Below are 26,569 nucleotides of genomic sequence, written 5' to 3' on the forward strand. Positions count from 1 at the left end.
TCCCTCCCACTATGAAAATGAGCTTATGGACAAGCTCCAAAGGCATAGACAAGGGAGTATGAGTGTTGAAGAATATAGACAACAAATGGAACTACTCCTTTTAAGAGCTAGACTTAGGGAGGAGGAAAGAACAAGCATAGCTAGGTTCCTTAGTGGGCTTAATATGGAAGTGAGGGACAAGGTTGAACTCTTTCCATATAGGGACCTAGATGAGCTAGTCCAACTTTGTATAAGAGTGGAGCAACAACTTAAAAGAAAGTCTTCTTCAAAATTTTATGGCTCTCACTCTTATCCAAGGAAGGACCAAGCCCATGGAATTTTAGGGGTTGCACCTTCAAAACCCAAGGAAGATAAGGGTAAGACCATAGAGAAATACACCCCTAAGACTAGTTCCCAAGAAAGGACTAGCAACATTAAATGCTTCAAATGTCTTGGGAGAGGTAACATTTCCTCTCAATGCCCCACAAAGAAAACCATGATCATGAGGGGTCAAGACATTTATAGTAGTCAAGAGGAGACTACTTCTTGCCCTTCCTCTAGTGGAAGTGAAGATGAAGTAAGGGGTGAAGAGTCTAGTGAGGAAGTCTACCTCATGAAGAAGGTGACCTCTTAATGGTTAGAAGGCTCCTTGGAGGTCAATCTTTTGATCTATCTCAATCCCAAAGAGAGAACATCTTTCATACAAGATGCAAAATTTTAGATAAAACTTTCTCATTATTGATAGTGGATCTTGTTGCAATTGTTATAGCACAAGATTAGTTTCCAAGTTGAACCTCACTATCATTCCCCACCCAAAACCTTATAAACTTCAATGGCTCAATGAGCAAGGGGAAATGATAGTTAACCAACAAGTGAAGGTACCTTTCTCCATTAGGACATATAAGGATGAAATTAATTGTGATATAGTTCCCATGGAGGCAGGACATATTCTTTTAGGAAGGCCGTGGAAATTTGATAGGAAGATCATTTACAATGGCCTAACTAATGAGATTACCCTCACCCATCTTGGCACTAAATTTGTGTTGCATCCTCAAACACCTTCACAGGTGGCCAAAGATCAACTAACTATGAAAGATAAGAGGGATGAGGAAGAAAAAATAGAAAAAGAAGGATAGTAAGGCCTTGTCTTCAAAGGCCAAGGGGAAGGAAAAAGAGGAAAAGGATTCCTCCAAAAATATTGTTAAGAAGGAAAATCATTTTGCAACAAAAGGTGATATTAAAAGAGCACTCCTTCTGATGCTTGCTTCTGGGGCACTTGATGGAAGCTTGCTTGTGGGGCTTCTATAGAGGCTGGATCTTTGAGCTTCAATGAGGTCCTTTAATGGTGATTTTCCACCATGGAGATGCAGCGGAAGACAAAGGAGAAGAGGTGAGAGAAGGCGCCATCCACTAGGGAATAAGCCATGGAAGAACGAGCTTCACCACCAAGATGAGCCTTGGATAAAAAGCTTGGAAGGATACTTCAATGGAGGAAAAGAAAGAGGGAGAGAAAGAGAGAGGGGGGAGCACGAAATTGAAGGAATAAAAGAGGGAGAGAAGTGGAACTTTGAAGTATGTCTCACAAGACTCTCATTCATCAAAGTTACAACAAGTGTTACACATGCTTCTATTTATAGACTAGGTAGCTTCCTTGAGAAGCTTTCTTAAGAAAACTTCCTTGAGAAGCTTCTTTGAGAAAACTTCCTTGAGAAGCTAGAGCTTAGCTACACACACCCATCTAAAAACTAAGCTCACCTCCTTGAGAAGCTTCCATGAGAAGCTAGAGCTTAGCTACACACACCCCTCTAATAACTAAGCTCACCTCCTTGAGAAGAGAAGCTAGAGCTTAGCTACACATCCCTATAATAGCTAAGCTTACCTCCATGACAAAATACATGAAAATACAAAAAAAAAAGTCCCTACTACAAAGACTACTCAAAATGCCCTAAAATACATGGCTAAAACCCTATACTACTAGAATGGCCAAAATACAAGGCCCAAAAGAAGAAAAAAACTTATTCTAATATTTACAAAGAAAAGTGGATCCAACCTTGACCCATGGGCTCAAAAATCTACCCTAAGGTTCATGAGAACCCTAGGGCCTTCTTTAGTAGCTCTAGCCTAAGCCTCTTGGAGTCTTCTATCCAATACCCTTAGGGGGTAGGATTGCATCACCTTCTTAAACAATCTTTCTACCTTCTCCTATCAAGGGAAACATCCCTTAGCATTGCCACAATTCCTACATTTGAGACCTTACCCCCAAAGGTCCAAGAACTCTTACATGAATTTGGCGATATGTTTCCAAAACAGATACCCCCTGGGTTACCTCCTTTAAGGGGAATAGAACACCAAATAGATTTAGTCCCAGGAGCAAGCCTTCCTAATAGGCCAGCCTATATGACTAACCCTCAGGAGACTAAGTAGATAGAGTCTCAGGTTAAAGAATTGTTGGAGAAGGGCTGGGGTCCAAGAGAGCCTAAGCCCATGTGCTGTGCCAGTGTTGTTGGTGCCCAAAAAGGATGGTATGTGGAGAATGTGTACAGATTGCAGGGCCATCAATAACATCACTGTAAAGTATAGGCACCCCATTCCTAGACTTGATGATTTGCTTGATGAGTTGCATGGTGCCAATATCTTTTCAAAAATTGATCTTAAAAGTGGTTATCACTAAATCAGGATGAAAAAGGGTGATGAGTGGAAAACCGCTTTCAAGACCAAGTTTGGTTTGTATGAATGGTTAGTGATGCCTTTTGGGCTCACTAATGCACCAAGAACCTTTATGAGGCTTATGCATCATGTCTTAAGGGATTTCATAGGTAGATTTGTAGTTCTTTCAGTCCTTAGGAAAAACACCCTCTATGCAAATATAGAGAAGTGTACCTTTTGTGTAGATAACATAGTTTTCTTAGGTTTTATAAATGGGGTCCAAGTGGACCTTGAGAAAATCAAGGCCATCCAAGAATGGCCCACCCCAAAAAGTGTTGGAGATATTAGGAGCTTCCATGGGTTAGCAAGCTTCTATAGAAGGTTCGTTCCAAATTTCTCTACAATTGCATCACCTCTCAATGAGCTGGTGAAGAAGAATGTGGCATTTACCTGGGCTGAAAAACAAGAGCAAGCCTTTGCTTTGTTCAAAGAAAAGCTTACTAAGGCACCTGTTCTAGCTCTTCCTGACTTTTCTAAAACTTTTGAGCTAGAATGTGATGCCTCTGGAGTGGGAGTTGGAGCTGTATTGTTACAAGGTGGGCACCCAATTGCTTATTTTAGTGAAAAACTTCATAGTGCCACCCTCAACTACCCCACTTATGATAAAGAGTTTTATGCCTTAATAAGAGCCCTCCAAACTTGGGAACATTACCTTATTTCCAAGGAATTTGTCATTCATAGTGATTATCAATCACTTAAGTACATTAGAGGGTAAAGCAAGTTAAACAAGAGGCATGCAAAACTGGTAGAGTACCTAGAGCAATTTCCATATGTTATCAAATACAAAAAGGGAAAAACAAATGTGGTAGTTGATGCCCTCTCTAGGAGACACACATTGTTTTGCTCCCTAGGAGCTCAAATTTTAGGATTTGATAATATTAGGGACTTGTATGCTTTAGATGAACATTTCTCTCCCATTTATGAGAGTTGTGGGAAAAAGGCCCAAAATGGATTCTATTTGGCTAAGGGGTATTTGTTCAAAGAGGGAAAGCTTTGCATACCCAAAGGATCCATTAGGAAATTACTTGTGAAAGAGAGCCATGAGGGTGGGCTCATAGGCCACTTTGGGATAGACAAGACGCTTGTCTTACTCAAAGAAAAGTTTTATTGGCCCCATATGAAGAAAGATGTCCATAAGCATTGCACTAAGTGTGTGGCTTGTTTACAAGCCAAGTCTAGGGTGATGCCTCATGGGCTATACACACCCTTACCCATCCCCTCTGCACCTTGGGTAGACATTAGTATGGACTTTGTCCTTGGGCTTCCTAGAACCCAAAGAGGTGTAGACTCTATCTATGTAGTGGTGGATAGGTTTAGCAAGATGGCACACTTTATACCATGCCACAAGGTGGATGATGCTTCCCACATCTCAAAACTCTTTTTCAGGGAAGTTGTGAGACTCCATGGTTTGCCTAGGACCATAGTGTCAGATAGAGATGCTAAGTTCCTTAGCCACTTCTGGAAAACCTTATGGGCTAAGCTTGGAACTAAAATTCTTTTCTCTACCACTTGTCATCCACAAACTGATGGGCAAACAGAGGTAGTGAATAGGTCTTTATCCATCCTTTTAAGGGCTCTTCTGAAAGGCAACCATAAGTCTTGGGATGAGTATCTTCCTCATGTAGAATTTTCCTACAACAGGGGGGTTCATAGAACCACCAAGCAGTCCCCTTTTGAGGTTGTCTATGGGTTCAATCCCCTAACACCATTAGACCTTATTCCTCTCCCACTGGACACTTCTTTTATACATAAAGGAGGGGAATCTAGGTTAGAGTTTGTAAAGAAGTTGCATGAGAGGGTTAAGAACCAAATAGAGAACCAAACAAAGGTGTATTCAACTAAAGGCAATAGAGGAAGAAAAGAGCTAGTTCTTAATGAGGGTGACTGGGTTTGGCTCCATCTTAGGAAGGATAGATTCCCTACTAAAAGGAAATCCAAGCTTAGCCCTAGAGGGGATGGACCTTTTCAGGTTTTGGAGAGGATCAATAACAATGCCTATAGGTTGGACCTCCCAGAAGAGTATGGAGTCAGCACCACTTTTAACATTTCTGATTTAATTCCTTTTGCAGGTGAAGCTGATATTGAGGAGGAGGAACTAACAGATTTAAGGTCAAATCCTCTTTAAGGGGAAGGGGATGATGCAATCCTCCCTAGGAAGGGACCAGTCACTAGAGCCATGAGCAAGAGGCTCCAAGAGGATTGGGCTAGAGTTGCTGAAGAAGGCCCTAGGGTTCTCATGAACCTCAGGATAGATTTCTGAGCTCATGGGCCAACGTTGGGTCCAATTATCTTTGTAAATATTAGACTAGGATGTCATTATATTTGGTCCTTGTATTTAGGGCTCTATAATTTAGGTAGGGTACCTTAGAAATATAGGATTTTTCAGCCCTTGTATTTTAGGGCACCTAGACTAGTTTTTGTATTAGGGGTAGTTTTGTAATTTCACATGCACTAAGTGAATATTTGATGTGTGTAGTTGGAAATAAATTTAATTGAATTGGTTGAAGCCCAATCCAATTAAATTTTAGAGGGGGAGGGGAGCATTTGCTTAGTACACCCCGTTGCCACATCATATAGTCACACTTTGTGCATGTCCTTCATGCTTTACATGCCTTATGACACCTAAGCACACTTAGTGGAGAATCTTGGAATTGATCTTGGATTAGTGGACTGAACCATAACTAAAATTCATTAATCATAACTAGTGAAATTTTGGCTCCAAAGTTTGGCACCACAAATTCAATTTCAAATTCAAGTGAAATTTGAATTGAAATTCAAATTTCCCTCCAATTTTGTGTGACACTTAGGCTATAAATAGAGGTCATGTGTGTGCATTTTTTTTAACTTTGATCATTTGAATATTAAACTTCAGATTTCAGAGCTCATTTAGAGCACAAAATTTTGTGCTCTTCTCTCCCTCTCCCTTCATTCATCTCCTTCTTCCTCCAAGCTCTTATCCATGGCCTCCTATGGTGGTGAGCATCTTCTAGACTCATCTTCTCCTTGAAGTGGCGTCTCCTATTTCTCTTCCTTCTCCATTCTACTGCCATTCATCTTCCAAGAAGCAAAGGAATCCATTGATGAAGAAGATCCTAGGCCTACAAGCTCCAATGGAGCTTACATGAACACTATTATGAACCTTTGGCCCACTGCTCCCCGGCAACGACACCAAATTTGATCAAGGTCATACCCGAATCAAGTAAACATTAAAAATGAAGTATCTAGGAAGTGATCCTAGGTTTTCTCCCAACGAGCAATGGTCAACCAAACGTTCATAACAGATAGTAAGAACACAGTAACGAATTGGGGGGTTGTTTGTTTTTGTAATTTAAACAGCGAGCAAATTTTAATTAGAAAATAACATAATTAAAACATGTTGTTTCCCCTTGATTCACAAGCAAGTCTCTTATCCTTGGTTACGAGGATTTATCCTTTATCAGTTCAACCACTTAATCCAACCCTAAATTAAATTACTAAGCAAAATTTAACATAAGGTTGTCATTATGTGATTAAGCAACACATACACCAATTAATCATGAACGAAACTGATCATTAAGCATGAACGTAAATTAAGCGCAGAGACAATTAATCAAGCACTAAGCATGCATGGATTAATAGGAACAAATATAGAGTAATTGGTGAAGAGGAAAAACTGATCAGAATTCAATAGTAGTAATAAAACCTCAAAGAGAGTTGTGCTTGATCCTCAAGAGAAAACAAAGCTAGAGACTTAGCCTTCCATTAATCAGTAGAAAATGAAGAAAACTTGAATTATTCTCCTCTCCAAAACGAAAAAGAACTCCTAAAACTAAAACCTTGGTGTTGTTATATAGGTTCTCAGCCCCTAAAGCTTAGAAATCTGTTTTAAGTCCAAGCCCATTAATAAAATAAAATCTGGACAAGATAAGATAAGAATTGATAAAATGAAATCTAGATGAAATAAAATATAGATAAAATAAGATAAGATAAAATCTAGATGAAATAATATCTAGATGAGATAAAATCTGGATAAGATAAGATTTGGTAGAATAAAATATTCTGCTCTCTTCAAGTTGAAGCCCAATTCTGGATTCAAGCTCAATTGTTTATAATTCTCCTGAAATTAAATTAAAAACACAAAAATTAATCCAGTAGGCCCAAATGATAAAAGAACATAATTAATTTGACAATTAAGGCTAATCAGTAATTAAAATGGTGACAAAAAGGGTTAAGAAATAGGAGAAAATGATGACACATCAGACATACTGCATTTGAAGAATTGAAGAACGGTGGGCAAATAGAAAAACCAAAAGTAGAATTGAAGACTTTGCCTGCACATTTGATGTATGTATTTTTGAAAGACAATGACTCAAAACCAGTGATTATTAGCAGCTCGTTGAAGAAAACAAAAGAAGATCAATTGGTGCATATTTTGGAGAGACACAAAACTGCAAATGGATGGCACATATCTGACTTAAAAGGAATTAGTCCATCTTATTGCATGCACAAAATAAATATGGAAGCTGATTACGAACCAGTGAGACAGCCTCAAAGAAGACTGAACCCAATCATGAAAGAAGAGGTGCGTAAGGAGGTGCTTAAGTTGCTGGAAGCAGGCCTTATTTACCAAATTTCGGATAATGCATGGGTTAGCCCTGTGCAGGTTGTACCCAAGAAAGGAGGTATGACAGTCATTAAAAATGACAAAGATGAGTTAATATCCACAAGGACTATCACCGGGTGGAGAATGTGCATTGACTATCGAAAGCTGAATGATGCCACTTGGAAGGACCATTATCCACTTCCTTTCATGGACCAGATGCTTGAAAGACTTGCAGGGCAATCTTATTATTGTTTTCTGGATGGGTATTCTGGCTATAATCAGATTGTTGTAGATCCCAAAGATCAAGAGAAGACTGCTTTCACCTGCCCTTTTAGTGTATTCGCATATCGGCGCATGCCTTTTGGTCTGTGCAATGCTCCAGCTACATTTCAGAGGTGTATGATGGCTATTTTTTCTGATATGGTGGAAAAATGCATTGAAGTTTTCATGGACAATTTCTCTGTTTTTGGGACATCTTTTGAGGGGTGCTTATCAAATCTTAAAAGAGTATTACAGAGATGTGAAGAGTCCAATCTAGTTCTCAATTGGGAGAAATGCCATTTCATGGTTCAAGAAGGAATAGTGCTGGGGCATAAAATTTTAGTAAGGGGAATAGAGGTGGACAAGGCAAAGATTGATATAATTGAGAAACTTCCTCCTCCAATGAATGTCAAGGGAGTGAGAAGCATCTTAGGACATGCAGGGTTCTACAGGTGATTCATAAAAGATTTCTCAAAAGTCGCCAAACCACTTACCAATCTGTTGAATAAAGATGTTGCTTTTGTATTCAATGAAGAGTTCATGGAAGCATTTAATGATCTAAAAACTAGATTAGTGTCTGCTCCAGTAATTACAACACCAAATTGGGGACAAGAGTTTGAGTTGATGTGTGATGCGAGTGATTATGCCGTAGGTGCAGTGCTTGGACAACTGAAAGGATGTTATATACTAGGCCATCAAGGTTCTAAATGATGCACAGGTGAACTATGCTACCACAGAAAAAGAAATGCTGGCAATTGTTTATGCACTTGAAAAGTTCAAATCTTATTTGGTAGGCTCAAGAGTTATCATCTACACCAATCATGCAACTATTAAATATTTGCTCAACAAGGCTGATTCCAAACCCAGATTGATAAGATGGATCTTGTTGTTGCAAGAATTTGATTTGGCAATTTGGGATAAAAAGGGATCAGAAAACGTTGTAGCTGACCATTTGTCTAGATTGGTGAATGAGGAAGTTACATCGAAAGAAGCTGAAGTTAGAGATGAATTCCCATATGAATCATTATTCTTGGTGAGTGAGAGACCTTGGTTTACCGATATGGCCAACTTCAAAGCTGCAGGAATCATCCCAAAGAACTTAACGTGGCAGCAGAGGAAGAAATTCCTACATGACGCTCGATTCTATATCTGGGATGATCCACATTTGTTCAAGATAGAAGCTGACAATCTCCTATGAAGATGTGTGACACAAGAAGAAGCCAAGAGCATATTATGGCATTGCCACAATTCTCCATGTGGCAGCCATTATGGTGGAGATAAGACAGCGGCCAAGGTTTTGCAATCTTGATTCTTTTGGCCCACACTTTTCAAAGATGCTCACCAATATATGCAACAATGCGATCAATGTCAAAGGATGGGGGGTATATCAAGAAGAAATGAAATGCTTTTACAAAATATTATGGAGGTTGAGGTATTCGATTGTTGGGGGATTGATTTTGTAGGTCCCTTTCTTTCATTTTTTGGCAATGAATATATACTAGTGGTTCTTGACTATGCCTCTAAATGGGTTGAAGCAGTGGCTATCCCACATAATGATGCTAAGACTGTGGTAAAGTTTCTGAAGAAGAACATTTTCTCAAGATTTGGGGTGCCCAAAATTCTGATTAGTGATGGAGGCACACACTTCTGCAATAATCAGCTGCAGAAAGTGTTGAAGCAATATAATGTGACACACAAAGTAGCCTCACCTTATCACCCCCAGAACAATGGGCAAACAGAAGTATCAAACAGGAAATTGAAAAAGATTTTGGAGAAGACTGTAGCTTCTACTAGAAAGGACTGGTCCATCAAATTAGATGATGCTTTATGGGCATACAGAACAACATTCAAGACTCCGATAGGCTTATCTCCATTTCAGATGGTGTACGACAAGTCTTGTCACTTACCAGTGGAGATGGAATATAAAGCATACTGGGCCTTGAAGTTTTTGAACTTTGATGAAGCCACATCCAGAGAACAAAGGAGGCTGCAGCTTTTGGAGTTGGAAGAGATGAGATTAACTGCTTATGAATCTTCAAAGTTGTACAAAGAAAGAGTTAAAAAGTATCATGACAAAAAGCTGCTCAAGAAGGCCTTTCAGCCAGGACAACAGGTGTTGCTTTTCAACTCAAGACTTAAATTGTTCCCTGGAAAGCTTAAATCAAAATGGTCTAGACCATTTATAATCAAGAAAGTCCGACCATATGGAGCAGTGGAGCTTTGTGATCCTCAATCTAAAGATCCTGATAGGACATGGGTAGTGAACGGACAAAGGTTAAAGCAATATCATGGTGGAGCTATGGAAAGATTGAACCTTGTTCTACACTTGGATCCTGGATAACAAGAATATGTTTCAAGATAGTGACATTAAAAGAGCGCTTATTAGGAGGCAACCCAGCTTTTCTTTCTCTTTTCTCTTTTTCATTCTTATCTCTTGCATGTAGTTGGGATAATTGCTTGTGATTGTGATTAATTATTAGCTTGTTTAGTAATGAACCAGGGGCTTTAAGCTTGTGTGAAGAGATAGACAGAAAAGACTTAGAAATTTTTTTGCAATTGTTTATCTGCTAAGCGCAGACCATGCGTTAATCGCCCAGTCTTCACACGCTAAGCCCGAGCTTGCTCGCGCTAAGCACAGAGACCCCTGATTGGTTGGCTGAATAGTTCAGCTAAGCGCACATCACTATGCTAAGCCCAACATCTTTACTGTAATTGAACCTTAATTTGTGGGCTTAGCGTGGATGATGCGCTAAGCGCCAACTCTCCTTTGGAAAAATTTATTGTAGTAGTGCTAAGCCCCAGATCCATTTTGGAATTTGAGTTTTCAAGTTGGGCTTAGCGGGGCAGGATGCGCTAAGCGCCAATCTCTTACTGTTTTTGAATTCTTGGAAGTGCGCTTAGCGCACCTGTTGCACTAAGCCTGAACTACTCTCTGTAAGTTGAAGCTTGATTGTGCGCTAAGCCTAACATCTCAGGCTAAGTGTATATTGCAGAAAATATCATGTTGCAGAAAACACTAAGCGTAGCTTGCTGCGCTAAGCCCCAGATGCTCACTGGAATTTGAAACTTCAAGTTAGGCTTAGCATGAGGTTAGGCTAAGTGCTTGGGATTTTAAACTCAATCATCACATGGGCACGCTAAGCACAGCTGTGTGCTAAGCGCGCCATACAAATTTTAGTTTTTAAAAACCAAAGGCTGAGGCACTTGGGTGTTACCCAAAAATCATTTGCCTTTGCCTTTGCTAACCCTGAGCGTTTGTGGATTTCTGCTGTGTGTTGAAACTAACTACTTGCTCTGTTCTTACTTCATTATGCATTACAATCACAATCAAAGTAAGTGAGTACATTTTCAATTTCATTTTCATCCTTCAAACCATAGGATAGATTATTTCTTGCTTTCTTAGTTAGTAATGTTGTTAAGTTAAGGTTTTTAGTTTTAGGGTTAGACACTCTAGGATTTTAGGTAACTTAGAAGCCCATTAGGGGCAATGTGGCTGAAAGGGGTGAAGACCCCTGTGTTTCTATTTGGAAATCGCGGTGAACGCGCTAAGCACGCCTGCTGCACTTAGCCTATTCATCGCAGTTGTTAAATTTTTGGATTTCCAGATAATCGCGCTAAGCAGACCATGTCGCGCTAAGCGCGCTTATCCCTGCTGATGAACGAAAGTGATGAACCCACTAAGCGCGTCTGTGCGCTAAGGGGGCCTAGTGTTCAAACATTAAGATTTTTGAAATTTTTGTTCAGCGCTTAGCCTGATCAGCGCTAAGCCTGACCTGTCAGGCTAAGCGCCACTATGCTTCTGTGTTTTAACCCTTTGAATAATGCTAAGCGCAGTTGTTGCACTAAGCCCTTGTTGTGTGTCAAAGAGGTTGAGCTAAGCGTGCCCTGCTACGCTAAGCTCAACTCTCTCACTGTTTTTGAGTTTTTGTAGTTAGGCTAAGCACGTCCTGTGCGCTAAGCCCGAGTGTCATTCTGGTGAGCCTAAGCTAAGCACGCCATGCTGCGCTAAGCCCAGACCCTCTTCTATTTTGAAAATTGTAGAGTTAGGCTAAGCCAAGCATGTTGCGCTAAGCCTAATCTGCAGAAAAATATTTTTTGTGTCTTTAGGCTAAGCGCGAGTCTGCTACGCTTAGCCCATGAGTAAAGTGTTATAAGGCGCACTAAGCCCATCCTTCTGTGCTAAGTGCCCAGTTCAAATTTCAGTTTTATTTTTTTGTTTTTGTTGAAACTAACCTATGCTAATCTTTTGTTGTTTGATCTTATATTTTCATATGGCTTCCAAGAAAAGAAAGTTCATTGCTTCTTCATCTTCTCATATCAAATTTGACAAATCAAGATTCCATTCTCAGGAAGCTTGCGACAGATATAATGATATTGTGGTGCCAAGGAAACTACTACTAGAGAGAAATGTAGTAGTATACTACACTGAATTTGACGAACTTAAGGAGGAATTAGAAAGAAGAAAATGGGATAAGGAGTTGACAAGCTTCACTGAAGGTAGTATTGATGTAGCTATTGTCAAGGAATTCTACGTAAACCTCTACGACTCGGAAGACAAGTCACCTAAGCAGGTGAGGGTCAGAGGCCATCTGATCAAGTTTGATGAACATACTTTGAACACTTTTCTGAAGACCCTAGTGATTCTGAAGAGGGGGAAAATCTCTGTGCTTATTCCTGGTTTGCACTCCTGAGGCCTGATCTTCAGGAGTTGGCTGCTAAGCTCTACATCCCAGGGAGGGGATTTGAGCTAAATGCTGATGGTCAGCCTTTGAAGATTTTAAGGAAGAACATGATCACTTTAGCTCAGACATGGAGCGTTCTTTCCATCTCTAACTTGGTTCCTACCTCCCACACATCTAATGTCACATTAAACAGGGCCAAGTTAATCTATGGAATAATTATGAAGATGGACATGAATTTGGGTTACCTCATCTTTCACCAGATCTCTATTATAGCTCAGCATGACTCCTCTAGGCTTGGATTTCCAGCATTAATCATAGCTTTGTGTAAAGCTAGAGGAGTCACATCATGATGCAATCCTACCCCCCAAGGGTATTAATGGAAGCTTGCTTGTGGATCTTCTATGGAGGCTGGATCTTTGAGCTTCAATGAGGTCCTTCAATGGTGGTTTTCCACCATGGACATGCAGTGGAAGGCAAAGGAGAAGAGGAGAGGGGAGGCACCATCCACTAGGGAATAAGCCATGGAAGAAGGAGCTTCACCACCAAGAATGTGCCTTGGATAAGAAGCTTGAAGAGGATGCTTTAATGGAGGAAAAGAAAGAGAGAAGGGGGGAGCATGAAATTGAAGGAATAAAAGAGGGAGAGAAGTGGAACTTTGAAGTGTGTCTCATAAGACTTTCATTCATCAAAGTTACAACAAGTGTACCACATGCTTCTATTTATAGACTAGGTAGCTTCCTTGAGAATCTTTCTTGAGAAAACTTCCTTGAGAAGCTTCTTTGAGAAAACTTCCTTGAGAGCTAGAGCTTAGCTACACACACCCCTCTAATAACTAAGCTCACCTCCTTGAGAAGCTTCCTTGAGAAGATTCCTAAAGAAGCTAGAGCTTAGTTACACACACCTCTCTAATAGCTAAGCTCACCTCCTTGAGATGAGAAGCTAGAGCTTAGCTATACACCCCCTATAATAGCTAAGCTCACCCCATTCCCAAAATACATGAAAATACAAAAAAAAAGTCCCTACTTGAAAGACTACTCAAAATGCCCTGAAATACAAGGCTAAAACCCTATACTACTAGAATGGCCAAAATACAGGGCCCAAAAGAAGGAAAAACCTATTCTAATATTTACAAAGAATAGTGGATCCAACCTTGACCCATGGGCTCAAAAATTTACCCTGAGGTTCGTGAGAACCCTAGGGCCTTCTTTAGCAACTCTAGCCCAATCCTCTTGGAGTCTTCTATCCAATACCCTTCGGGGTAGGATTGCATCACATAAGATTCTAGATCCCTAAAGAGCCTCAGCCTTGCCATTAACTTGGCATATATTAAGAAGAATTGTTGGAATCTAAATGATCCAACAGATACATTCAAAGGGCCAAAGAAAACCAGGGGCAAGAGACCAGAGGCCCCTACTACTTTAGTAGCACCAAAGACAGTCGCACCTTCTTCATCCACAGCTCTAGCACCTCCCAGTTTGACTCCAGCTATTCTTGCTCCATTTCCATTTCAGCTTCCAGCTCTTTCATCTTCTGGACCATCAAAGTTTTTATTTACACCAGAGATGCTTCATTCTATGCTCCAGAGCTTACACAAGGGGTAGGCCATCATCAGGCAGAGCCTTCAGAGCTTGGGCCTGCCATCCATCATGAGCATGGATGAGTTTGACACATAGGTGGCTTGGCTAGAAGCCCTGCCTTCTCCTTCTGAAGGGGGTGGGGCCTCCGCAGCCCAGGAGCCTGAGCCAGAGGAGCCCACAGCAGCAGCTGAGGAGCCAGTAGAGGGGGAGGATGAGCTCACTCCTCCTGAGCCCTTTTATTATGATACAGATGTACACATGGCTCAGGAGGAGGAGACTTCTACAGATCAGATGCCAGAGCCACCTCCTGCACCAGCCTCTAAGGACACCTTGCCATCAGTACTAGCCATGGAGCCAGAGCAGCCCATTCTTCAGGATGTACCAACTGCTCTAGTGCTGGATTTAAACAAAGATTAGCCACAGGATGAGCAGGATGTTTAAATTCTGTTTTGTTTTAATTTATGCAAATTATGAACAATTTAGTTTATCAGTTATTTAATTGCTTTATGTTTTAGTCATTTAAATTTAGTCATTTAAATTCCAGTCTTTTGAAATTCCAGTTATTTTAGTGTTGTTGAGTGCTTGTACAAAAAGGTTGTTTGAACAGTGAAATGATTGAATTTGATATTTAGTGGTGTGTTTTGTTTGAAATGAATGGTTGTGTTTGTGAATGAATTGATTGAGCAAATGTATGAATTGAGTGGATTGGAATGATTAGATGTTTGTTTTGATCAAGATTGCAGTCATTAGAAGAGAATAAGCATGTGAATGGAAGTATGACTGAAAATGTTAGTCAGTTTGTCAAATTGATTATGAAGGAATGCATTGACCACATCCCGGTGAGAGTGTGATCCTTAAATTTTGAGAGAAACAACTATCATTTAGTACTGATTTTTGCATGAATCTCTTAAGTATGGACTGGATGCATGAATTGAAGATGATGAAGGCCATGTGTTGATTGTGATAACCACTTAGCCAAAAAGCTGACCCTGTGCTCGAATAATATCCCTTGCACCCAGCTTGAGCTGAATGAATTATTGATTGATTGAATCCTGAGCCTATACAGTGTTATTTCCTGCTACCTTGTCTTAGGTTGTAGGAGAGCATCATCCACAGAAGCTTGGTTCAAAGCAAATTTGTCCTAAATTTGGGGGAGTAATTATCAAGGTAAATTTGTTCCAAATTTGGGGGAGATACTGGGTAAGAATTGAAATGGTCAAAGAAAATAGCATACACACACTATTTCTATATATACACATATTGTTCCTATATATGTGTTTAAAAAAAACTATAAATATGGATCAATCTAATAAGTATGTATGTTGTAATTCCATGAATGAAAGCTAAGTGCCTAAATCAAGGCAAGTTTGGGGTAGGAATGAAATCAAAGTAAGGTTATCTATGGATGAATGCTCTCCTAGAATCTAAGCTTTCGAATCCTAGAAAAACCATGATTTGTTGGCAGCCAAACCTATTACAAGCCTAGAAAGTCCTTCGGATTCATTTTGTGTGTTCATTGTTGTATGATATGATATGAAATGCAAAGGTTGGGACTTGTGTCAGTTGTTTATGATGGAATGAGCCTAAACACTTGAGCTTGAGTGAAACAATGACTGTGAGGTTTTGGTTGATGATCCTTCCTTGATTTCTACCATCCTTACTAGCTTATTTCAGTTGTAACTTTAATGTGTATGTTCTTATCTTTGAAAAACTGCATGTTTGTGAAAAGCAATTGATTGAAGAAGTCCATGATATTCAGTTCATATGGTTGAATTTCTATGTGAAGCAAACACCACTTTGAGTGATCACTGTAGTTTGTCACTTGAGGACAAGTGAACTGTTCTTTCTTTGCTTGAGGATAGGCAAAACTGTAAATTTGGGGGAGTTTGTTAGTCGTCTTATACGACTAACTTTTGTATAGAAAACATTTTCCAAAACTTGTATAGTTCTCCAAATTATGGTTATTTTGTAGTGATTTTTGTAAATAAATCTTGTTTTATTGTTAAAGTTGTCTCTAGAATATTTCCATTGGATTTAATGATGAAATCTGTGTAATTTCAGGTGAAAAAGAGGCTAAGTCATGAAGTGCTAAAAATGACAGTTGAGTTCAGCTCATTAGTTGGGCTAAGCTCGCATCCACCGCTAAGTGCAGCTTCAGTGCACTTAGCACAACAGAAGAATCTAGCACAACACCAATATCAAGGTTGCGCGCTAAGTGTGAGATCAGTGTGCTAAGCACAACGATTGTCTTCAGCCAGGCTTAGCGCATGACTGGCGCCAAGCCCAAATCCACTTACTCGCGCTAAGCACGAGGGTGGCACTAAGCGCGACGTCGCAGATTTAGAGCCTATTTCAAGTCCGTCTTGTGTAGAATTAGGGTACAACAGATAGATGATTTTTAGAGACGAGAGCACACCACAATGCCTATTTCAAGAAAGGAGCTCTGGAGGCACCAAGAGGAGCAGCTTTTGCAGAGAGACCTAGGTTTTGTAATTAGAGAGAGATTAGTAAGTTGCAGAGCGATTGTGAGATGTTGAGAAAAGGAGGAGGGATCCTCCTTCTTGTGTAAGGAACAATTATTCTCTACAATTAATCTCATTTGTGTTAGGGTTTTTCTGTATGGTTGGCTAAACACTCTTGTTGGGAATTTCTAAGGAATAGCTGATGTAATTATTTTAATATCTGATTGATTGTGTTTTCCGTATTCAATGCTTCTTTGAGTTCTTTCAATGCTTAATTTCTACATGCTCTTGGTCTGATCACCCATTTGTATGTTTAGTTAGGTGACTTTAGCATTGGGAAATGTACTGCTGCCTTAGAACTTGATAGAAGCAGGATTGAAACTTAGTCTTAAATGAGGGATCTACCGATTAAGTTTTAGTTTTCTTAATATGTTGTGATGATAATGTTGTTTAATCTAAGTCTAGTCCAACAAGAGAGATCCGAGGATGAAGCTTAGGTTAAATTAGTCTAAACTTACGTAAGTTGATTAAGCTGAGTCTAGTCCAACAAGAGGATGAAGCTTAGGTTAAATTAGTCTTGAAGCTCCTAGGGAGTTCTTTCCAAACTCTTGCTATATATGCAACTAGGAGAGCACAATTCCAAGCCAAAACGATTTCTAATAATTTTAAACAAAACCCATCATGGAATCCTCTTGAGAAGAAGAAAATGGAACCAACAAATCTAAGAAGGATAGGAGAAGTGCTCAACATTTAATAATCAACCCAAGAAGCTACAGAGAATAAGGAACAAACCACCAATAGTGTAGGAACTCCAACCTTTAGCTTTAAGGTGAAGAGGAAGTTTGGAGAGGAAGAAGGAAGTGAAAGAAAGTGAGGAGTGGATGATGTTTCCGATTTTTAAAAAGCTTGAGAGAGAGTTTGTGGTGAGTTTTGGGCTTTTCCTACCTATCCAAACCTTTTTCCTATACACACCAATTTTTACATGTGCTGCCCAAAATCAAGCCCAATAACCATAAAAGAGCACTATAACACACAATACATATGGAGTTTCATCCTACTTTTATTACTTAGTTCATTAAATAACATAAATTTAAATTTTGTTTCCTCTATTATTTTAATCAAATAGTCATCATATATTATAAAAACTACAATTAATGTTACATACAACAACTCACACACTATGTTTAACTAGACCCCATTTTAATATCAAAAGTGGTGCATCACACTTTTTTGTACACAACATGTATTGGTTATTTTTTTTTCCGAATAAATATTTACCAAATAATAAATTTTCTAAATTCATACCATGATGAAATTAACCAAATTCATACCATGATGAAAATAACCAAAAGTATAGTGATTTGGCTTAGAACCTTCTCGCCCACAGCCTAGAACACATTTGTTTATTTAGTCTCATTTATTATGTTCATTACTTTCTTAGGGTTGAGATATGATTTGAGCATTAGATTGTCTTTGTATGTATTTATTCCTGTAGAGAGCCAAAGAACCCAATACTTAAAAGGAAGACGCTAGCAATAGGAAAATTGCCTTGTTACCTTCACACATGAACACAAAGAAAAGGATAAATACCCATTATGATCCTAAAACTAAGGTGGTGACAAATTAGTCCCCAAAAGATGAGAAATTTAGGGTGTGTTTGGTTTGGATTTTCATTTTTTGTTTACATTTTCTGTTTTCATTTTCTGAAAACTGTTATCATTTTTAAAATATTAGAATTTTGAAAACATGTTTGATTTGACTTCTTATTTTGTGCTTTCAAGAAATAAAAACACTGAAAATGTGTTTTCAAAAGGAAAAATATTTTTAGATTGGCTTAAAATTACATTTCTTGCCTCCGCGTTTTCATTTAACCCAAAATGAGGTTTCTAGTTTCAACTGAAAATGAAATTTTATTGCTTCCAATTTTTGGTTCGTTTGGAAAAATATTTTCACTGAAAATGAAAACAGAAATTCAACCAAACACATTTTCATCACCATTTTATATTTCTAGTAAAAATGAAAATAGAAAACAACCAAACCAAACACCCCTTAAATTTAGTATCTGAATATGTAAAAAGTGTGACCAAATTGGTTTAGTAATTAAATTTGTGAGATCATTTTGTCAATCAGTTGTAATGTTCAAGGATCAATTTGACAATAAGTTGTATTTCTTAGGACTAATTTAATATTAAATTTCAAAGTTTAAGGATCAATTCGTCATTAATTTATCAACAAGATTAATTTATCGTACTTTTTATCAAATTGATAATTAAATTTAAAATTATTATTTTTAAGGATCAATTTGTTATCATCACATTCTTTAGGAATCAAAATAATTATTTATCCAAAAAGAAAAGGTAAGAAAAAGAAATATCATGCTATCATAAAAGTGCAACTTTCAATGAAAGGACGAAAGATATATTATAAATTTTCATTTTAAATCATATTGAAATTATGACATCCTTAACATGACGTGAATTCACCTACTTGCCATGAATGGGCAACCACCAAAAAAACGGTCACACTCAACCTTGCAAAATCCAAGCCATACACAGCTCATAGACTCAGGAGAGCCGAACTACTTTGAGCGTCAATTTAATAAAAAAAATAGTTTAATAATAACAATGAAGTTATCGGATAAGTTTAGATTAATTTTTAATTTTAAAATGGTTTTCTTTAAAATAATTAAAATTAAACATAACAATAAAAACCGAATTTTGCCTTGGATTTTCATGTGGTTTGCTTCCCTAGCTTTTCATAAGTCATAAATGTCATTGGTGATCTATCGTTGTGGTTTAACATTGTAATTTCTTAAAGCATATTAGCAAAATATAAGCAATTTGTTTGTCCCCTATGTTTCGTTTTATGGAAGTGTAAAGGAAAGAAATTAGCTTTTTTCTTTTGGAAGGGAGGTGAAAAGGGAGTAAAGAGAAAAAGTGCCTGAGATTCGTTAATATAAAATCTCATTCTATAAAATAATATTAGTCCTAATAGATGATCAATTTTTGTTAAGTATATACATTTTAGTCTTTACATAATGCACCTTTATTTTTTTTACGTATTACATGATACACCTTATTAACTAAAAAGATAATTTTTGTATTACTTTATACGGACATAACGGAATTTGTATTAAAATATTATTATTATTATTATTATTATTATTATTATTATTATTATTATTATTATTATTATTATTATTATTATTATTACTCAACCAACCAAATACTCAAATAGAAACTGATTCTCTTTTACCTTTTTCCCTTTTTCTTTCAACTCATACAGCTTGAAAATTTACTTATTTTTATACTTTTCTCTCTCTATTGTCACTCTTTTTTATAAAATTATATGTAACAACTTTTTTTCCTGAATACTTAATATACTTCTACGTCTAAAATGTACCTCAAAATCACTGATTAAACTAAATTTCCAAATTCATGTGCATGTTAGCACCACTAATTAAGCTGAATTTCGTGCCAATTCATACACGTGTTGAGTGGTTTTATAAAAGATTGTTTTTGTGACAAGTTGTTTTACATCACCTTCGTCTCTTCCTATATTGTAATAAGCAATAAGTCTTATTGTGTATTAATTTAATAATTTCCAATTTGGACTTTCACTTAAACAAGAATGCACTTAAGAAACTTTCTCAATTGGAAGTAGTAGAAACAGGATCGGAGGTAGAGTAATTTCATATATATTACTTTGAAAAAATCTTAATGCTATGTACGACTTTGAAGGGTTAAAGAGAGAGATATTTTGAAACAGAGAAGAAAAACAGAGAAATTACAGACAGGAAAAATAATAGTCAAACATTACCGGTGGCGCCGGTCAACGGTTGATAAACCTCTCTCTCTCTAAAGCTCTTCTTTATGTCTCTCTCTCTTGCTTGGTCTTTGAATTCTGTGGAGGAGCTTCTTGGGTTGGTTCTCTGAGTTTTTACCTCCTCTGGGTCTGATCCAAAAAGGCTTAATTTTCTTTGTTCCGAGGAAAAAATTCTGCTTTTGAATTTGTTGGTTTTCAAGCTTGGTGTAGAAGGAAATGGCAGTAAGTTTTTTTTTTAATTTTTTTTTCTCTTTTTGTATTTTTGTTTTTCATTTGTTATGGTTTGGTTGTGTTTCATGTGTCTGTGATTGCTGTGAAAATTGTGGAGAAGGGTAAGGGAAACTGAGTTTAGTTTCAATCTATTACATTATTGTGTTGTTTGTTTTGCTGTATTAGATAGAGGTTATTTTTTCCTTCCTTCACATGTTATCTCTTCTGTTCATCTTTTGAAGCTTCGATATGGTTGACCAAAATTAGAGGCTTACTTTATTTGGTCAACCTTTTGTCACTAATCAACCATTAGCAGCTTCATCTTTCTGCTTCTTGGAAACATGAAGCAATTCAATTAGAATCTTATTATGTAGACTTTTCTTGGTTTTCTTTTGTTTGCTTTGGCAGCTAGTTTCATAAATCACGTTGAGTTAACAATTTAGCTTAGCCTTGTGAATACTGAATAGAGGTTTGTTTTGGTTTCATAGATTTCTGACTTATTCTTTGTAAGGTGTGGATCTTGTAACAACACAGTAAAATTTCTAGTTGTATGTGTTGTGACTTGTAGTTTTTTCTGGAATCAAAATATGACAAACTAAGCAGCTAACTGAATTGTATAACTTAGTCCATAAACGCAAACAGAAAAAATTGCAGTGATAATATTTCATGATTTATAAGGAAGAGAGCAAATTTGCACACCTACAAGTACAAGGAAGTTACTTTCTTCGTTTGATGGTGAATTATCTCATTGTTGTTCCCAACATGTTTCTCATCACAAGGCATTTAGGTTTGGAGTTACTTTTAATGTGTGAATCAAATCAAGGTTTCTGACAATTTTGTACTGAAAAAGAAAATTTGGAAAATTGTGCAAACCAGGTATTGAAATTTGTAGTCAACAATCACTAATTTCAACTATAATACACTGCTATTTATGCAGATAATTATGTGGATGTACCATGATTAGATAAGATTACTAACCTACAAAACTTCGGAAACCTTTGCAACAGCCCAATTGTCTTCTATTGTTTTTCAGCAGAAAGACATCTGAAATCACGTTTGAACCAAAATGGCCATACATGAAATCCACAATTACATACACATTCCTTCATGGCTAGAGGAACACCTTATGGTCAACAATCACTAATTTTCAGTATGTTTGGACATGTAAAGAAAGAAATAAGAAGAACAAAAATAGAAGAGAAGAAAAATTGAGTTCTTTATCTGCTTTTTTTGTTTGGCTATTTCTCTCTTGACTATTTCTTTCCTTCTAACTTATCATGATCCAAACCAAGCTTTAATGTATTCATGCACAGATGCATTGTATTGATTAGAAATATAAAATTGTCATAAGTTGGTCTTATTGGGAAGATTCTTGTGTATGTTGTTCTGATATTCACAGCCACAGTTTTCTCGTTGGTAGTGATTTTGTTTTATGTTGAATATTGTAATATGTTTTCAATTTGATATATTCTGTCCAAGAATCTGGTGTAGTGGAAAACCTGACCTTAGGCAAATTTGTGGAAGGTCTTTGTGTTCCAGGCACTGGTTCTGAGTGCTAGAGGTGGTGGCACAAAGGGCACTTCTAAACTCAAATTAGAGGCAGTGCTGGGAGGCTAGTGTCTGAGGTTGAAGATTCTATTTTTTGCCTTAATTTGTAGCAGATATAGCTTATTTGGAGAGCAATCCTTTAGACTAGTCCTTTTAATTTAGGGATTGAAAAGAATCTTTGAGATTTTTTCGCTTAATTCCTTGATACTGGTAGATTTTGTGTGATCTATACCAGCTTCCAGATTTGGTGGGGGCGAAATCATTGGTTATCAATTTTCTAAGCCCTGATCTGAAAGTAGTATAATGTATTCCCTTTTGCAATGAAACAAAAGGAGCAATACTGCTGTTTTTTTTTTCTTTGTTGTTATTTGCATTATGAATGACTCTGATTCTTGATTTTGAGTTGGAATAGAACATTTATTAGCATTTGAAACTTGTATTCTGGGGTCTATTTATTGAAACTTAACAAGAAATTTTCAATGTGTCAATTTGGCAGCAACGTTCTCATGTACCCAAATTTGGCAATTGGGATAGTGGAGAGAATGTTCCTTATACAGCATATTTTGACAAGGCGCGGAAAGGTCGAACTGGGGCAAGGATAATAAATCCAAATGACCCTGAGGAAAATGCTGATTTAAGTCTGGATAATCCATCATCTGATCACCTACCTCCTACCAGACCCAGAGCTAATTCAGAGGATCAATCCGGAAAAGGATCATTGCCTTTGGAAGATGATCCTAAGCATTTTGTCGACTCTCCAGCTCGTCATGACAATGTAAGCAGTAGGAGTGGCAGTAGAAGCCACGGAGTAGGTTCTGCTGAAAACCGTAGAAGACATTCGACACAAAGTACTGGTTCCGAGTACAGTATTGAACGTTCACCACTTCATCGCCAGGCTAGAGCCCCTGGCAGAGACAGTCCCCAGTGGGAACCAAAGAATTCATATGACAACAGCCAGGGAACACCTGGGAGATCTCGGTTAAGACCGGTTAATCGAGGAGATGAAACAGTTAGTTTTCTTTTCTGCTTCCTTTGTTTTACTATTTATGGCATGAAAAAAGAAAATCATATATAGTACCATGGAGACCAAGAAAGACATTGGGAGAAGTTGTTTAGAGGAACTTCATGGTAAATAGTGTTTCTAAAAATTTGTTCTTTAACTGAGTTGAATGATGTCATGTGATTCATGAAGCCAACCTCACGGACCAGGATTCTTTGCAGTTTAAAAGCAACTGCAGGGTCTTGCAGTCAACATCTGAGGGTCCAATTTTTGTTAGTCTTTAATTATTTAATATTTTTTATGGCCAAGCTGTGACTGCAGAGAATCTGTTTCCCCAACCTCACCTTGTGGGATAAGGCTTTTGTTGTTGTTATAGTACCAAGGATTTGACCTTGTTATCTTAGTGAAATTTTCTTTTGTATTTTATGATTTTGATATTCTGATAATGCAGCCGGATAAAGGTGCAGCTGTTCCAAAGTTTGGTGACTGGGATGTGAATAACCCATCATCAGCAGATGGCTTTACTCACATTTTCAACAAAGTGAGGGAGGAGAGACAGGGTGTCCCAGGACAAGTGCCGGGAACGCCTAATGAGAGACCACAAGCTATTAGGGGCCAATCTAACGATGACAAAGTCCAGGTATGTAATGAGATAGTAGATCTGTTAGTTTGAGTTTCCACAGACTGTGGTGCTTATCTTTATGCTATTTCTTGCTTCTCCAGTGTTGCTGCTTCGCATGGGGGGGCAAAAAATGATTTCTTGGATTAGAAGTGTGAATGATAATATTTGAACAAAAATGATGGAAAAGATAGCGTTGTGAATGATCATGAGGTGTGTGTAGCTCTTGTAAATATCCAAGGCTCTCTCTCCAAGCGGGAAGACATCGATGAAGTAAATTGACTGCAACTACTTTGTTCCTTTTCTTCTCCCTTTTGTTTTTCTTTCAAATATTCAAGGAGACTCTTTGGATGCAAGATTGTGCTTTTTCTTTGTTTTTTCTTCATTTTGAGCCTTCTGTTGTGTTACTGTTATGCTTTACAATTCAAATTAACTGTATTTACCTGAGATATAGAGGGAGATTGGTTATATAATTATTTTCCAATGAATTGATGGGTTGTGACTCGAGTTCTATTGTGTTCATGTTGGTGTTGAACTCCTCTAGTTTAGCTGGAGAATGATCCGGTAGCAAATTGTTTCAAAAAGTGATCTTATCATGGTCTGTTTGTTTCTGTTTGTTTCAGTTAATCAAGTAAGTTCATATTCTATTTGAATTTGTCACTTTTTGACCATATTAGTGCGCCCCTTTTGACTGCTAGACCCATGTTCTTCCTTTAAAACTTTTGGCCGATATGGTGGGACCACTACTTTTTTGAAGGCCATTGCGGGAAAGTTATGTGCATTCCATGAAGAAGTTTTCGTACCTTTCTTCATTCATTTACCTAATGATTACAATATACCTTTTGGTAATCAAACTTGAAAAGATTGTAGGGTTACTATCTCCGTATCTAATCAGAGGGCAGAAAAACTTTATAACATATAGACAAAAGAATTTTTCATTCTCAACCCAATGATGCATTTAGTCCCCTACCTTGACCGTATCAAACTTTTCCAATTTATGTACCCGTAAAGCTGTTATCGTGAGAAATCTTAATTATTAGCTGAAATGAGCTTGGTTATAACTGCTTCAACATGATCCAAAATTTGAATGAAGAATCAAACCATTTGATTGTCTAAGAGGGGAAATGTGTTTCTTGACCTTTTGTGGGCTCTCAAATTACTAAAGAAAACATTTTATTTGTGGTGAATCTTAACAGGCATATGAACAAACTAAAGTAAAAGTGGAATTCAAATGAAAACAATAAATTTGGCAAAGTTAACTGGAAAAGAATTGCATTGATTGGTTGTCTAGTAGAAGCTCCCTACAAACGATTCTGAAACATCTCCCACGTTTTGACTTTTTAGGAACTGCTTCCTAGATCATGGGCTTTTTACGCCAAATTATCTTTACGAACAGCTATATCTTATCACTAATCTGAAATAACAAACAATCCCCTTTTCAATTATGTTTCTATCTTGATTCATCCGGATAATTGAAAATGTTTCGACTGGTAGCAAAAGCCAAGCTGGTAAGACAAAGAAACTGAATTTGTTGAATATGAAAGATTATTTTGCTCTTGCAAAGAAAAAAAAAATAGGAGGCACAAAATGCTAGTTCTCCTCAAGGTTTTCTTCCAAAGCTTAGTCTAATCAGGCTAATATCCCTCTTTTTTCGGTTAATATTTTAGGGGTTTTTTATGCATCAGAAAATAAAAGACACAGAAATACAAAGAGGAACAGCCATGAGCTTTGGGCTGAGACCCGCAGGACATTGATGCCAGACTTTAAAGGGAACACCATCTGAAGAACCTTTCTTGGCTAGGCCATCCGCCACTTGATTACCTTCTTTCGGGTAATGCCTGAAGGTAAGAGACCACTGCAAATGCCTGAAGGTAAGAGACCAATGCAAATGCCTGAAGCTTCTGATCTTGTTAACCAGAGGGTACAAAGGATGATAGATCCCAACGTCGTCGTGAATCATGTTGATGGTTGATAGAGAGTCCGACTCACAGATTAGAGAAGTAATTTCCTCCAACCAAGTTATATTGAGACCATTAAAAATAGCCTACAACTCCACATTGATAATGTTGGTAAAACCGCACGAACCTTGGAAAACAATCTTCCATCGACCCCAATGATCTTGGATAACTCCACCGAAACCCAAGACCCCAGGGTGCCAAGAGAGCTCCCATCCGCATTCAACTTGGAGGTACCTTCTGGGGGAGGTGTCCATCTGATCTGAGATGTAGTCCTAGTCATGGTGTTGTACTTGAAGGCTCGAGAAACATCATCAAACAAATTGTGGATTTGGTGAAGAACTACCCAAGTATTTGTTGATGCGTTCTGAATGACCTCTTTATTTCTGAATTTCCATATAATCCAGCAGGAAATCATAAACAAAAGGCCATAGTCTGAAGAAGCATGGGAATGGAGCCAATCTGCAATATTCATGTCCCCTTGGTGATGGCTGACGTCCAACCGCAAGGCACTCCAAACTCCCACCACTTTAGGACAATCCGCAGCATGTGCACTATAGATTCTTCACTTGAATTGCACCTGTGACAAAGAAAACCAAAAGAGACGTGACGGTTAAAGCGAAACAGATTTGTGGGAATGTTTTCATTGGCAATGAGCAAAAGAAAGAACTTGATATTCTCTGGGATTTTTTGAGACCAAACCCAAGATCCTCTCCCTCGTAAACCAGCAGTGGGTAATCGGGCCTTTGTGAGCCAACCAAACGCGAATTTCACTGAACAATTACCACGAGAAGATATATAATTAAAGTTAAAAGAAACATGATTCACACCTAAATTATAATTAAGTCTTACTTCATTATAGGAATAGAAGTTATGGCTGTTAGTTTCAAAAATAAAATTAATTGTACCCAAAAAATAATATATATATATATAGGCTGACTTATCAGATTTTATGTAAGTCAATTCGTAGGTTCCTCTAGGCCGGCCTGGCCTATTCTTGGCTCATTACCTATCATAGGCTTCTTTTTTTAAAGGCTCGACTCGGCTTACATAAGAGTCTGGCTTGACCTAGGAGCCTATCTAAAAGTCTGTTTAAAGATGTCTTTGACCAATTAATTGTTTTATTAAAACCTAGTGAAATACTAACTAAAAAAAGAAACTTA

The 26,569-nt window shown here is 37.7% G+C and overlaps 2 protein-coding genes across 2 annotated transcripts; one reads left to right on the plus strand and one right to left on the minus strand.

Moving 5' to 3' along the window:
* The first annotated feature begins 20,136 nt into the window (after nt 1-20,136).
* On the plus strand, nt 20,137-24,028 carry RIN4a (protein). The gene is made up of 4 exons (NM_001248292.2): nt 20,137-20,296; nt 22,329-22,841; nt 23,284-23,472; nt 23,556-24,028. Exons 1-4 carry the CDS (start codon nt 20,291-20,293, stop codon nt 23,586-23,588), a joined length of 741 nt encoding a protein of 246 aa, NP_001235221.1. The 5' UTR covers nt 20,137-20,290; the 3' UTR covers nt 23,589-24,028.
* Nucleotides 24,029-25,132: 1,104 nt separating this feature from the next.
* Nucleotides 25,133-25,881, minus strand: LOC102660053 (uncharacterized). Its single transcript, XM_006577512.1, has 2 exons — nt 25,537-25,881; nt 25,133-25,459 (listed from the first exon to the last, which is right to left on the minus strand). The coding sequence occupies exons 1-2, from the start codon at nt 25,879-25,881 to the stop codon at nt 25,133-25,135; spliced, it is 672 nt and encodes a 223-aa protein (XP_006577575.1).
* Nucleotides 25,882-26,569: the final 688 nt, after the last annotated feature.

Source organism: Glycine max, chromosome 3, assembly GCF_000004515.6.
Source record: "Glycine max cultivar Williams 82 chromosome 3, Glycine_max_v4.0, whole genome shotgun sequence".
NCBI classification, from domain to species: Eukaryota; Viridiplantae; Streptophyta; class Magnoliopsida; order Fabales; family Fabaceae; genus Glycine; species Glycine max.